At 48.1% G+C, this 13,692-nt stretch overlaps 1 protein-coding gene across 6 annotated transcripts in view; it reads right to left on the bottom strand.

Moving 5' to 3' along the window:
* LOC137593880 (pleckstrin homology domain-containing family A member 7-like) overlaps nt 1-13,692 on the bottom strand; it is a 62,258-nt gene that overhangs the window by 47,113 nt on the left and 1,453 nt on the right. Inside the window, exon 1 of one of the 6 annotated variants that reach the window (XM_068312960.1) lies at nt 6,363-6,731. The exons of the other annotated variants lie outside the window; for them this stretch is intronic. Coding sequence (XP_068169061.1) covers nt 6,363-6,514 — 152 coding nt within the window. The 5' untranslated portion in view covers nt 6,515-6,731. Of the gene's footprint in view, nt 1-6,362; nt 6,732-13,692 lie in introns of those variants that run through there. 6 annotated transcript variants of the gene reach the window in all.

The raw sequence follows: 13,692 nt of genomic DNA, 5'->3' as shown, positions 1-13,692 counted from the left end.
GAAGTGGAGGGAGAACATTCCTGACAAACCCGTTTGGTCGGCTGACGTCTCGGTTTCTCTTTCACCACAGAAAGATTAAATCAAACGGACTCTGAGTCAACAAATATCTCAAAACAAAACGCCAAACCTTTCTAACGGCGGTCCGAGCATTGATCCCTGTGGGACGCCGAAATTAAAAGTACTCCAAGTCGCTTCCATGTGAAAATAGAGCAAATACACAATTTTTAATTTCTGGTTTAACCGACAATAAAAAAACCACAAATTCAAAAAAGTAACCGCACTCAGAATACCAGATTAGCGTTGGGGTTGTGACGGCGTACCTGCAGGGCGCGTTGTAGAACGGATATCCAGCGTGAGGAATGTGGTTGCAGTATCCGGACTGATTCCACATGGCGCTCCTCTGGTTCCACGTGACGCCTTCACGAGAGCTGCCGTTGCTTCTTTCACCTTTCTATTTCTAGCGCCGTCCAATCTAACGCCGGCTGCCGGGAGTCGCATTCATCAAAGTCTGTCCGCTCATCTCCGCTGCGTCTCCATGGAGAGACGATGGGAGGCGGCGGCGACGAGGAGGAGGTGAGAAGGGGGTGGGTGGGGGTTTGAGTCCAAATGAAGAATGGGGGATGTCAGGTGAGTCAGGTCCAGTGTGGTTTGCACACCTGGAATGGAACGAGGCTCCGACCGCCCGACGACGAGTCAGCAGAGACTCAGACGAGCGCCTCGGGTGGGGGCTGACATCACAGGATCCCGTTTCAGTCTCGCCTGCAGCCAGTCGTCTCCCCCCCCCCCGTGTCTCAGGTGTGAACAGGCTGTCACCGCAGACGTCTGAGGTGAACCCAGACCGACACTTTTGCTTGTTGAGTCCCGCCTGATGCGCGTCTCCGCCGGCGAGCCGGGCTCACGATGTCTCCGAGGCGCGGATCGACATCAGAGAGTGTTCCACGCTGATTTCACGCGCCTCCGTTTGGAAAAGCATCTGTTTACATCAGTGAGAAGTGCAACGCATTCTCTCTAAAGTTCACCGGCACCAGAATCCATCCCTTCACGACATGAACAGATTGAAATCCACAGCCTCTGCGCTCTCTCTCCCCCAACCCCCCACCTGCATCAGATCTGGTCGGGTTTGGAGATCGCCGACTCCGGCGTGAGCTCCCGTTTCCTTCTGGATCTCCCGTCTCGCCAAACCGCGGCGGAGCTGAATGACCGAGCGAGAGAGAGAGAGAGAAAGAGGAGCGAGAGAAAAAGGAGGAAGAGGTAAACAGAGCGGAGCTGCATTCCTTTTCCCGCTCATCTGCTCATCTGGCAGCACGCACGGCGCTGAGAGGGGGAGGGAGAGAGAGAGAGAAGGGGTGAGGAGAGAGAAAGAGACCGTGACGCTATTTACATGTACACAGAACTGTGATTAGCGTGTAATTTAAGATCTGAATAGAAAGCTGGCTGAGCTGCAGGAGGACGTTTAAACACAGTCGACGCGCTCCGACTTTATTTATTTATGGATTTAGGTTCGATGTATTTACAGGTAATTTATGCAGGTGTAGCTGCTCCGATGGAAAAATAGTTATTTAACGTTTTCCAGCGATGCTGATGAAACTCTCTGAGTGTCTCAGTACAAAAGGTTTTGGGGGTTTTTTTACATTCCAGAGAAAATTGGTTTTAAATGTCTCAAAAGAAGCGTGAGTCTTGGTTGTTATTTGACGCCCGGCTTCAGGTTTTCAAAGCACAACGAACAAAAACACAAAAATCTTTTCACTAACGTCTCAGAGAAGAGAGGCGAGCGGCGAGCGGCGAGCGGCGAGCGGCTTTGTTCGCATCATTATTTTAAGACAATTCAAAAAGAGGATTGAGAAGATGTCAGACGCACAGAGTCTTCACTGGGGTACGTAACGCCTACAGGTAACTGGGCTGGGGGGGGGGGTCACCTCTGTCCCCGTCTCCCCAGGGAGGAAGGGCGACGCTGCTGCTGTCGTCATGATGAAGACGTGACAACTTCGTCCAGCATGAGTCAAAGTCCAGACGTCGTCTCGCATCACTGCGCCCCCCCCTTTCAAATGAGAAGGACGACGGAGGCATCCCACAAACAGTTGTGTCATTAAATCAGAAAACATCTCGTGCTTCTGAACTGAACTCTCAGACGATCCAATCTGATCCTCGTATCAATAATAACAATCCCAAGCATCCTTCGTTTGAAGGATCCAGACCCCCACCCCCTGAACGTGAACGAACTGAAGTGGAACAGAAAAATTCAACCGCGCCTAAAAAAATGCAAACAAAATGAATAAATAAAAGGAAATAAACATATGTGAAACGTTATTGATACTGGATTAATTAACAGGGAGTCGACCTGCTTTCAATTGGAAAACGTATTGAATTTAAATTCCTTTTTTTAATATTCATGTTTTCCTTTTACTCAGTTAATGGAGAGAATGATCAACAGGCTGATGAAAGTAATTGAGTTGCTTGTCATTAAATAGAGTCCCCCAGCTGTTCATGTATTTTATAGTTGATTCATTTCATTATATTCTTCATCAACTTTTGCTTCCATGTTTTAAATCCTGCTAAATCACATCGTACCAACTAATGTCACACATCTCAGTGTGGTGACGTCATACAGACCTGAATGTAAGAATCCTCATCACCTGTGATGTCATTGACTGGTTTTGACTGGTGGGGTTTGGGTGGTGGTGGGGGGGGGCTGTTTGCTTTTTATTGTGAAATTTTATTCCAGCACGATCCGAGCAGGAATGAGAGAAACAGGGTGTCCCGCTCCGTCTCCATCCTCCTCCGTCTGTCTTCAATGTTTTCATTTGAAGATGCAGGCTGACCCCCGCCCCAAACACACACACACACACACACACACACACAAACACACACACACACACACACACAAACACAGATGAAGACGTACAACTGCACATTCATGCATGCAGGTTGGTGTGACGTAAAATAAGATATATGTACACACACACACACACACACAAACACAGACACACACACACACACACACACAGACACACACACACACACAGACACACACACACACACACACACACAGACACACACACACACACACACAGACACACACACACACACAGCGGTTGTCTTCCTGCAGACAGCTGCTGTTAGATGATTCTGTCAGTGGGTGAGATTGGAGGAGCGTGATTGGTCATGGGGTTCACCTTATCTGGTTCTGGAACGCCGCTTTAAAAAACACACACGAGGATCAACGAAGCCACACCTGAGCCTGTAGCGCTTAAAACCTCTCAACACACATCTGCCCCCCACCCCCCCATTCAATCCCCCTCCCAGTCCATCCCGCCGATCAAGAACACAAACACAATAACAGTGATCGATGTCTGCCGCCAGGTTTCTGGCTTCTGATGTTTCCACCTCAAAGATGGCGCCGTGCGGTCCGAATCACCAGAAAAAGAAGAAGAAGATGTCTCCAGCGAAGGGGGGGGGGGGGGTCAAAGGATGCAGAGAATGACAACAAACACAGCTGGATGTTTGTCTCAGGGTGACGTGACGTCTGACGGCGATGCAGCTGGAAGACCGACGTTCGTTCAGACGCCGACGTATTTCGGGTTTTCACGTTGGCGTGCAGCTTGTAATTCATCCCGCTGATGTTTCTGTGAGGTCAAATTATTTATGAGCGGGTAAACGGACTACAGGCGCTTCAGCCATCAGTATGCAAGACGTGGACAACAGAGAATAAAACCGTAATGATCCAGTGGAGAGACGAGGCGCAAAGGAGCAGGAAGTAGAAAGGAGACAAAAACAACAACGAAAAGATAAACACCAGCGCCTCGACCCATGGGAGGTTGTCAGAGGGCAAAGGTCAACCACAGTGTGGACTATCCTCATGAGACCAGCGGTACCCCTGCATCCAACACACCCTGAATGCATCACCGCTTCACTGTGAAATACAGAACACGAGTTACCTGGTTAACCAGTCGTAGTGGATTAATTTAACCAGATTTAAATATCCAGATTTAAATATCCAAGACGGGACAAAACCAGAACGGACCACCAGCTCCAGACTGAATGAAAGCTCGCCATTGGAAAACATTTTCAAATTTCTAAAGTACGTGTTTTTCTCTCTTATACATTTCACGGGTCGGAACATGTCTTGTTTCCTTCACACCTGCTGCAGAGACGGGTCGCACCGGGTGGTTCTGGGTCGCTGACCGGCGTCAACTTGAAGCTGTTTCTGCTGCACAAAGAAGATCTAATAAAGAGTCTCAGTCCGCCAATGGAAGAGGTGACAGGAAAGGAAACCCAAGGTTACCCTCTGCTGCATCTTCACGTGTCCCTGAGGGTGGGGGGGGGGCGGAGAAAGGTGACGTAAAAGGGAGGAGCCACAAAAAGAGAGGCGGTACTAAATCAATGCAGCCTTGACCTCTCTAAAAGTCGACTATTTAAAGGTTTGTCGGACAAACACTGATTTGCTTTTAGCTTTTAGCATTAGCCGCCTCATCGGCGCCATAATGAGCCTGTTTGGGGTTAGCATCCGTTTTGATGAGGCGTCCACGATTACAGCGATACGCCAGAGAGACTTTCACGCATCAACAACCGGCGGGAGTTTATTTAATGGCCTTCAGGCGCGACAAAAGCGTTTGGCTTTACAGGGAAGATGGGGGGGGTTCTCCACCTGCTCATCTTTTTGTCGTCAGCTCCTCATTGTCTGGAAATGTCACCAGGTCAGATGCTGAAGGTCAACAGTGGACTTTTAATCGCAGGGAAATTGGAGGAGCAGATCTGCAGACTGGAGGAGTCTTGGTTGACTGCTTTAAATGTCTCCACTCGTCCCCAGAAGACCGGGGGGGGGGGGCCGAAAAAGATCATCTGCTCCTCTTCAACCAGATGAGGAAATAAGTGATAAGTCATCAACAAAGAAACGCCGTAAAGCAGCGGCGCCATCTGCGTCTGAAAACTCCTCTAAACGTCTTGTTTCCTTCAGATTTACATTTAATGGAGTTTTAATTAGAACGCTTTAACGTTTGCATTTAGAATGCAAATGACCGTTTGTTCACAACACACAACATCTGTATGAACGATTTGCATTCGTGATTATGATTTCTAAGCGTGATCACCAGTCTGGACTCACGAGAGAACGAGCGGTCTGTCCACTCCTCTTTGAAACAGAACGTTTCTACCTGTTATTCTGAGGAGGTGAACGTTATTTAGGAGCAGAGCTTCTCTTCCGGTGTGAGTTAATAGAACGGCGTCCCGGGGGGGGAGCGGACAAAAGTAGTCCTCTCACTAATGCACTGCTTTTTACTGCTAACCTAATTCAGTCAAACACACGGCGCTCGGTGGCAACCAAACAGCCAATTCACCGTCTGAATAGCAAACAGGCCGGCCAATCAGCAGACAGACAGACAGAAGCCCTGACAGACGGAACCTTTTGGAGACACGTTCATGAATGCACAAATTTATTTGTGAAGACTGCAATGCTAAAAAAATAAAAGACAAAAAGGACTTGAATAAATCATCTGTTGTTGAGCCGTTCTGGAAACTTCCAGCGCGTCGATCGGTGGGGCGTTCTGTGACAGGAACCAGGACGGATGATGGCGTGCGACAGATCATGACATCATCGATTGGGTTGTGAATCAGGTACGAGGTGACAAGTCCAGGTTCATTATTTTACGCTTCATTCTAAATCAAACGTACACATATTCTTGCGCATCGGTTGCTTCATCAGCCGTGACGACTCATCGTGGATCATCGTCCCGGGACAATCGTCAATTATGCGAGAAGCCGAAATGAAGTTTTTGTTGTTTTGACAGTTAATTTCCTGAAGTCTCTCACATTTTTTATTAGTTTTATTTTCAAAATCGACTTGATTAGAATCCGTTCTCGACGCCTTCATCTCCTCACGCCAGCGACCTGAACCTTCATCTGACGGCTAAACGATGAGTAGAACTCAAACCGACAAGGAGTTTGTTCTGCAGTATGAATTTCTCTGTGTGTGTTATTGTGCAAACACACAGAATGCAGCAGGAATCCAGCAGCACCCACACACACGGGACGGACCATAGTGGGAACGTTGTTCTCACGGTGACGGCTGCGTAAACAAACATGACATGCAGAAAAAGGTTCAAGCATTCAGAGATGATCGGTGACACGTTCATCTCACGTCAGAGTCAGAACGCTTTAAAAAAACAACGACACCGAGTGAGTCAGAGCGAGGGATTAAAAGGAAACTCTTTCCCATTTTGAAACTCTTTTCCCACAAGGAGAGCGTTGAGTAGCTGAACTTAAAGGCAACCTACACCCGTTTTTATTGCGCGCCAACGGGGCGGTGAAACATGGCGGTAAACGTCTCCCATGTCTCCTCAAAGGGTGGGCCTTAGATGGGGGCTTACCTGGCGTCACCTGTCAGATCCCACGTAGAGAACTCGTGGTTTTCCAGGTTAGCGACGGTCTGGACTGTCCGCGGCCAAACCGCGTGGCGTCTGATGGAAACCAGCTCATGGCCGACGTCGGGCGTGGCGTTCCTGCCGCAGCAGGTGCCCATCGTTCCACGACAAAGGAACGGTGAGACCTCCCAAACACCTGAGGTCAGTCGCCGGACATTCCTGACTCCAGACTTCCCTCTTTTACGGAGACAATTCCATGTTTTGTTTGATTTTCCTGCTCAAATTCTACACTCAGAACAACTTCAAGGAGCACAAGAGACGTTGAAACTGTCTCTGTCTCCCATTTTGCCCGTCTTCTTGTCTTCTCCGACCTCCCCAGCGCTCCTCACATGATGAGGAGCTAACGTTTTGGAGGCGCGGCCCTGGTGGCGTCGGCCTCCGCCTTCCTCTGACACAAGCGTTACTGTCTCCCCAGGACGGACCGGACAGCTCCAGCATTCCATTAGCGTCGTTCTTCTCTTGCCCCGTGTTTGAATCAGCGTCCCTCAATCACTCCTTTGTGTCTGTCCTCCTGTTCGCGCCGTTGACACCCCGCAATTTCCACTCTACAAGCTTTTTGCCTGGTCCTCAAACAGCAGTCATTTAGAGAACGGCGATGCAATGGCGGCGATGCAATGGCGGCGATGCAATGGCGGCGATGCAATGGCGGCGATGCAATGGCGGCGATGCAATGGCGGCGATGCAATGGCGGCGATGCAATGGCGGCGATGCTCAAATGGAACGATGTAGGAAATAAGGATACGAGGAAGCAGACGACGGTGCCTTTAACAGCAACAACTGTTCAAGGACACAGGAAGCAGAGCTAGAAAGAATAATAACAAGTTCAAGTCCCCCCCCCCGGCTCATCGGTTTTCCCACAATCCCCTGGATTTTAAGAGGCTCCCTGAAGTCTTGGCTTTATTTCATTCGTTGCTCACCGTGATGCTGAGAGTCTCTGGCTTCCCAGAGGGCGTTGGATATCTATAGGTCGGTCCATTTACATACAGTATCTTCTAATTGGGGTGATTTAAAATCGCCAACAGCAACAGGATGTGTGTGTGTGTGTGTGTGTGTGTGTGCGTGTGTGTGTGTGTGTGTGTGTGTGTGTGTGTGTGTGTGTGTGTGTGTGTGTGTGTGTGTGTGGTGTATGTGTGTGGGTGTGTGTTAAGATGCTGAAGGGAACCCAAACTAAAGGAAAAGGACCTTTAAAGTTCTGTCCTTCCTACACGTGTTCCTACTCGGTGCTCAGGAACTGGTTCAAACGTCTGCTTTCGTTTTTGTGACGGTTTTTTGATGATTTTACGTAAAGTTTGCACACAGGAAACAAAGAGCAGTAAAGCGTCTGAGGATGAAATAACTGCTGAAATGAAGGAAATAACATGAATTCCTTCACGGCTGACACGCAGGAACTGAACGGCAGCTGCTGCTGCTGTCAGCAGAAACACGACCAACACTCACAAATCTGGTTCTTTTGTTTTACCGTCTGTGATCCTGGTGACATTTCAATGTGTGAGGCGTGGGTGAGGAACCTCTCGGTGTGGACGTGTGGAGGGGTGGGGGGCTGAAGTACGACTGGTTCACAAGTATTTGCTGGTCGGCCATCAGATTGTTTCAAGCAAGAGAACTGAAACAGTCGACCTTTGACCTGGTCATTGATGACGAGTCTGAAGGAGATCAGACCAGACCAGATTATCACTTAGGCTTGCTCTGGAGGGTTCAGTTGGGCTTCTCTGTCTGTTAAAGCGCTTTGAAAGGTCTGTTGCCATGATTAAGCGCTATAGAAATAAAACTTGATTGATTGATTGATTGATTGATTGATTGATTGATTGATTGATTGATTAGACCAGATCAGACCAGACCAGACTAGACCAGATCAGATCAGATTAGATTAGACCAGATTAGACCAGATCAGATCGGACCAAACCAGACCAGATTAGACCAGATAAGACCAGATAAAACCAGATTAGACAAGATCAGATCAGACTAGACCAGGCAAAACCAGACTAGACCAGGTCAGATCAGATTAGGCAAGATTAGACCAGACCAGACCAGGTCAGATCAGACCAGACCACATCAAAACAGACCAGATCAGACCAGACCGGGCCAGACTAGACTAGACCAGGTCAGATCAGACCAGACCACATCAAAACAGACCAGATCAGACCAGACCGGGCCAGACTAGATTAGACCAAGTCAGATCAGACCAGGTCAGACCACATCAAAACAGACCAGACCAGACAGACTAGACCAGATTAGATTAGACCAGATTAGACCAGTCGAGTGGGAATGGATGAGGTGAGTAGGGAAATTAAACATGAAGCTAAAACCAGTAACAGCCGCTGTGATGCTGTGATGTTAATCTTTTATATTGAAGTGTTTTTGTCTTTGTGGAGTCCTTTAAAAACGTTATGTTCACATGAATCATTTAATGCATTTTTGAGCTCTTAATTATCTTCTGACAGGATTTATGAGAGCGACTGTTTGTCCGGTGCTCCTCTGCTGTGTCACGGAGATAAACAACACATCAGTGTGTCGGTCCGTGTCATCGACGCTCCGGATCCGATGTGTTCCCACAGATAGACCTCCTCCGATCCTAAAGGATCTGCGCTGAGATCAGATTCTCTGTGAGAGACGGTGAGCTACGCTGCAGCCTCCAGGCAAGGTTAAATATTCAAGACATCCATTTTAGGCTGAACTTCAAAGATGAAATTTAACACACACACACACACACACTCAGGGATGTGATGCATTAAATGAACCAAAAGAATAATCTATAACAATGAGGACAGAAAGAGGAAGACAAAACGTCTCCAGGAGTAACACCTCGTTTGGAACGTCGACAGAAGACGACCATCAGGGAGACGAATCTCCACGTGTTTTGGGAAAAACATTCTGTGATGCGTTTGTCAGGAAGTACGGGGGATTAACCAACACATGTCCACAGCGCAGCATGAATGTAGGAGGAAAGCTCACAGAGAACAACGAGGGAGACGGATCCAGCTCCACGGGAGTCTCCTGCCTCCCAACCGCGGCTGCAGAACAAACATGGAGACGGCGAGGCGTTATCAATCTGATCTGAGTCCCAGCAGCAAAACAAATAGCAAAACTAGGTCACAATCCCAACATTTCTTTGCAGCAGTTGGGGGGAGAAAATGTGATTAAAACAACTCGATATTCTGTTCACAGCTGCTTCTGAGGGTTAGAACTAAACACAGACTCATGAGGGGACCGGGCTGCACCGGACATGAACACACTTTGGACCAGATCCTCATGGACACAAGTTAATACTCACTGACCAAAATCACAAAGACAAACCTGGACTTTTACTGCTCCAGCCCAACAGGACGGGCGATTGATCAATCATTAGCCAGCAGAGAGTTCAGGCGAGTCCAGATCGACTCGACCTCAACTGGAGACTTTTGGCATTGTCGTTGGGTCTTGGATCCCAGATCCTGAATCCATAAACAGGAAACTTCTAGAGTTTGAGACCATGAATCGGTCCTTTTGGGGCCGACAGTACCATCACCATCTCATGATGATCCACCCCAACACAACTAGGAGATCTGAGCATCTCCTCAGACACACAAAGGAGTGAGCAACAACTGTCAGAGGAATCTGTGGGGAATAGAAAACGAAGGTTTGTCTTCTAGATTTCAATCAACATGGACTTCCACTCAAAGTGGAACTATTCTTCCAGGTGGAACCACAATGAAGCCGAGAGCTTCGATGCTCGACTGTGAAAACATGTGTAGTGAAATTAAAGCCATGCAGAACAGCGAGGCTCAAAGAGTTCCACGTCTATTAACACGTTTTATCATCTAGGATCTGAATCCAGGACGGAGTGGGGGAATAATTTACCGCTGACGACCCTGAAAGTTACTAATTTACCCTCGTGATCTCCGAAAACGTCCTGAGATCTGCTGTCACTGATGTGAAACCACATTTAAAACAACAAAAAGCCGCTGAAGGGAGCGTTCTCACAGAGGAGCAGGTGGTGGAAGCAGATATCTTGAGGGAACATCGTTAAGTATGGAAGACGCCACCAGACAGAAACTCTGTCCTTGGGCTGACATTTACTAGGAATAATCTTTAACTTTCCTGCTGTTCTGAAGACAAACACACAAACTGGTTGGATCCGACCAATCAAAGCAACAGAACAGCCATTGATGACAAAGCTCCTTCTTCCAGCCGTTATTTGTTTGCCGTTGGTTCCTCGGTTCCGCCTCGGCTCCGCGTCGAAACAAAGCCTCTTTTTCTCTGGAGGACAAAGAGCGCTGGACGGGGGGTGCAAACCCACCCTATGCTCTCTGTCCCTTATTATTAGCAGCTTCACAACGACCGACTCACAACGTGGAACACAAACGCTGTTCCTGTTGCAGTTGTTCGTGCCCCACGTGTCCAGAATGCAGAATCAAATGGAAGAACCGTAGCAGCAGCTAGCGTCGCGCTAAGCTCAAGTAAAAACGTGTTTCTGCAGAGAGGTCAAAGGGCAGACAGCGTCTCAGGTGACATAGAAAAAAGGATCGGCGTGTTTTTATCAACCGGGTGTTCGCCGATCTGGACAAGTTTGCGAACTGTTAGCAGTTAGCAGCTCATTAGCAGGATGTGTTGAGAGAGACGCGAACTCATCAGCGATGAGCGCAGGATGTGACTGGCTCTGCTCCCCCAGGTGCGCCGGCTGGGTGTGGCTAAGCACCATCTGGAGGCCCCTCGGAGGTAAGCGTGACACGGCGTGTGTTGGTGTTTACACACGTATGTGTGAGGAGACGGGCGTCATGCAGGAACACTTCTGAAGGTATGTGACGGCGGCGGCGCCTCAGAGGAGCGTTTTCACCTCCCACCTGTCCACAGAGGGTCGTAGGAGTCATTAAAACACGCCTGGGCAGAGAACAGCAGCCGGGGGGGCAGGAAGAGGCAACAAACACCCGGAGGAGAACAATCTGACGTCCCTGTGTCGACGATGACATCATCAACGGTTGTGCGAGTCACAGAGGAGCGGGGAAAACGATCCCTGTCTGAAAACCGGTAGGACGTGGCTAACCGCCGACTGGAGGCTACTTCACCGCCAAGCAGACAACACACACACACACACACACACACACACACACACACAAACACACACACACACACACACAAACTAACAAACTCATTGATAATAAAGAGAAGACAGGAAATGAAGACGAAGCCTGACGGCGAGACGACTCCGATCTGCCGTCTCTTGGTTTCGGGTCAAAAGCGGCGGATGGACCCGACAGGATTGTTTAAACCTGCGACGAGTGGAAACGCAAACTGAACTAACATGGAACGCTCCCCGGCTTCGCCCGCCGCCATCACCCAGAAGCAGAACAGAAATCATTTAACCGTCAGAAAATCATTCAATTAAATGATAATAATTAGAGTAAGTAATTATTTTAATGTAAAACAATTACACAAAGGAGCCAATTATGTATCAACATAATTTATTCTACCAAACTCCAACCTTCCAGGCTAATCAGACACGATTTGTTTACCTCATTCAAATTTAATGCAAATTTCAAAAAGTTCACATTAATCACGCCGTTCAACCAACTTCCATGCAAACACCCCGGATTGTGTACAGCGGGAAAAACATTTTCTGGACAGGAGAGACTCCAGATCCACGGCAAAAGCTAGTGGGGGGGGTTGGATTAACAACCCCTCAAGATAAACACCCCCCCCCCACCCTGAAGAGGAGGAAGAGGATTTGAAGGTCGTTATTGCTTTGCCTTGTTCTCTCTCGTCATGAAATAACGTTCACAAACTCGTGAAATGATGAAAAAACGTCTGGCTTCAATAAAGCAAAGTGTTCCGAAAGTTTTCCATCGCATTAAACAATCTGTTCCTCACAAACCCGACGACTGACAGCTCCATCGCCGTCACGTGATCAGCAGAAAGGAGACACCTACAGGGACGAGCAAAAGCCTTCATTTAAAAGGGAACGCTAAATGCACAGTAATTACCAGTTTCATCTACTTTCCAATTATAACATTCAGAATTCATTTTAGACGGCAGCAGCAGAGAGACACAGTCTGAGTCACCGCCAAACGCAGTGGATGAATTTTAATCCTGACGTCCGGCAGCATCCGACGGTCGTCTGCATCAACAGCAACATGAATTACCTTCGCCCTCTTTTATCTGCAACAACAGTTTAATCTCTATCGGCACAACAGCTCAGCAGAAGGGAAGTCGTAAAATCTGGCACTAAAAACAGTCACAATATGACAGCAGTTTGTGAGTATGAATATTCAACAACCACAGAAATCAATTATCCAGCCAGGAGTCGAGAAAATAGAGCGGCTAGAGCACGCCGTTTCCTCTACGCTGTAACGCGTCTCATCACCTGTAGCTCAATGTGGATCAAACAGCATCTATTAGCATCAAACAGCCACTAGTTCTGAAGGGTTAGTAGAATAAATCAGGAGATGATCCACACAAAAACATTTAACCGCTGCTGATGCACTGCATGAAGGATTTTTACAGAGTTCCACTGCCATCAAATGCACCCTCCACGCCGCCGCCTGCCGCCACTCTGAAGAGACGCAGCACCGCATTGACGTATTCCCAGCTGAGCCATAATGGAGGTGGTTAGTCATTTCCTTAAAATCACAAGGTCGAGAGTGGGAGCTTACTTTGGTACCATTCACATTTTATTTGTCCGCAGACACTTCACGAAAGAGGAGGCAGGAAGGAGCGCTTCAAAAGACCACAATGCAACGCAGAGACGAGGAATTCAGGCTTCAGTTGTCTTATTTCAAACACAGCGACTCAAAGCAGGAAAGTGTTTCACCTTGCTGCTGCTGGGAATCAGAACCAGAACTCTCACTGAATTTAGATGCCTTATTAGTTCGTGATGAAATTAAGCAGCACTAAGTCAGGAGAAAAACAAAACCAGAGGCATCTGGAAATGTATCCATAGCGATGGGCTCCCCCATCACTTTCATGCCAGGGGAATAAAAATCGTGACCCCTGACCTCTTCTAAATGAGCAGCAAATTTAACCAAAGAGGACGAGATCATCTGAAGGTCGCACCAGTCCATGAGGAGAAGGATTACGGATGTTAACGGGGGAAAAAACGCTACTTCTAAGAGTGTCAAATGAAATATTACACTCATGGACGCCGACTTTAAAATAGTTATTAAAAAGTAATATAATTTTTTATTTACTGTTAAAAAGGGCGGCACGGTGGCGCAGTGGGTAGCACTGCCGCCTCGCAACACGGCGGACCCGGGTTCGAGTCCCGCTCTGTGCGGAGTTCGCATGCTCTCCCCGTGTCTGCGTG

Source organism: Antennarius striatus, chromosome 4 (assembly GCF_040054535.1).
Source record: "Antennarius striatus isolate MH-2024 chromosome 4, ASM4005453v1, whole genome shotgun sequence".
NCBI classification, from domain to species: domain Eukaryota; kingdom Metazoa; phylum Chordata; class Actinopteri; order Lophiiformes; family Antennariidae; genus Antennarius; species Antennarius striatus.
This window is presented reverse-complemented; position numbering and strand designations above follow the sequence as displayed.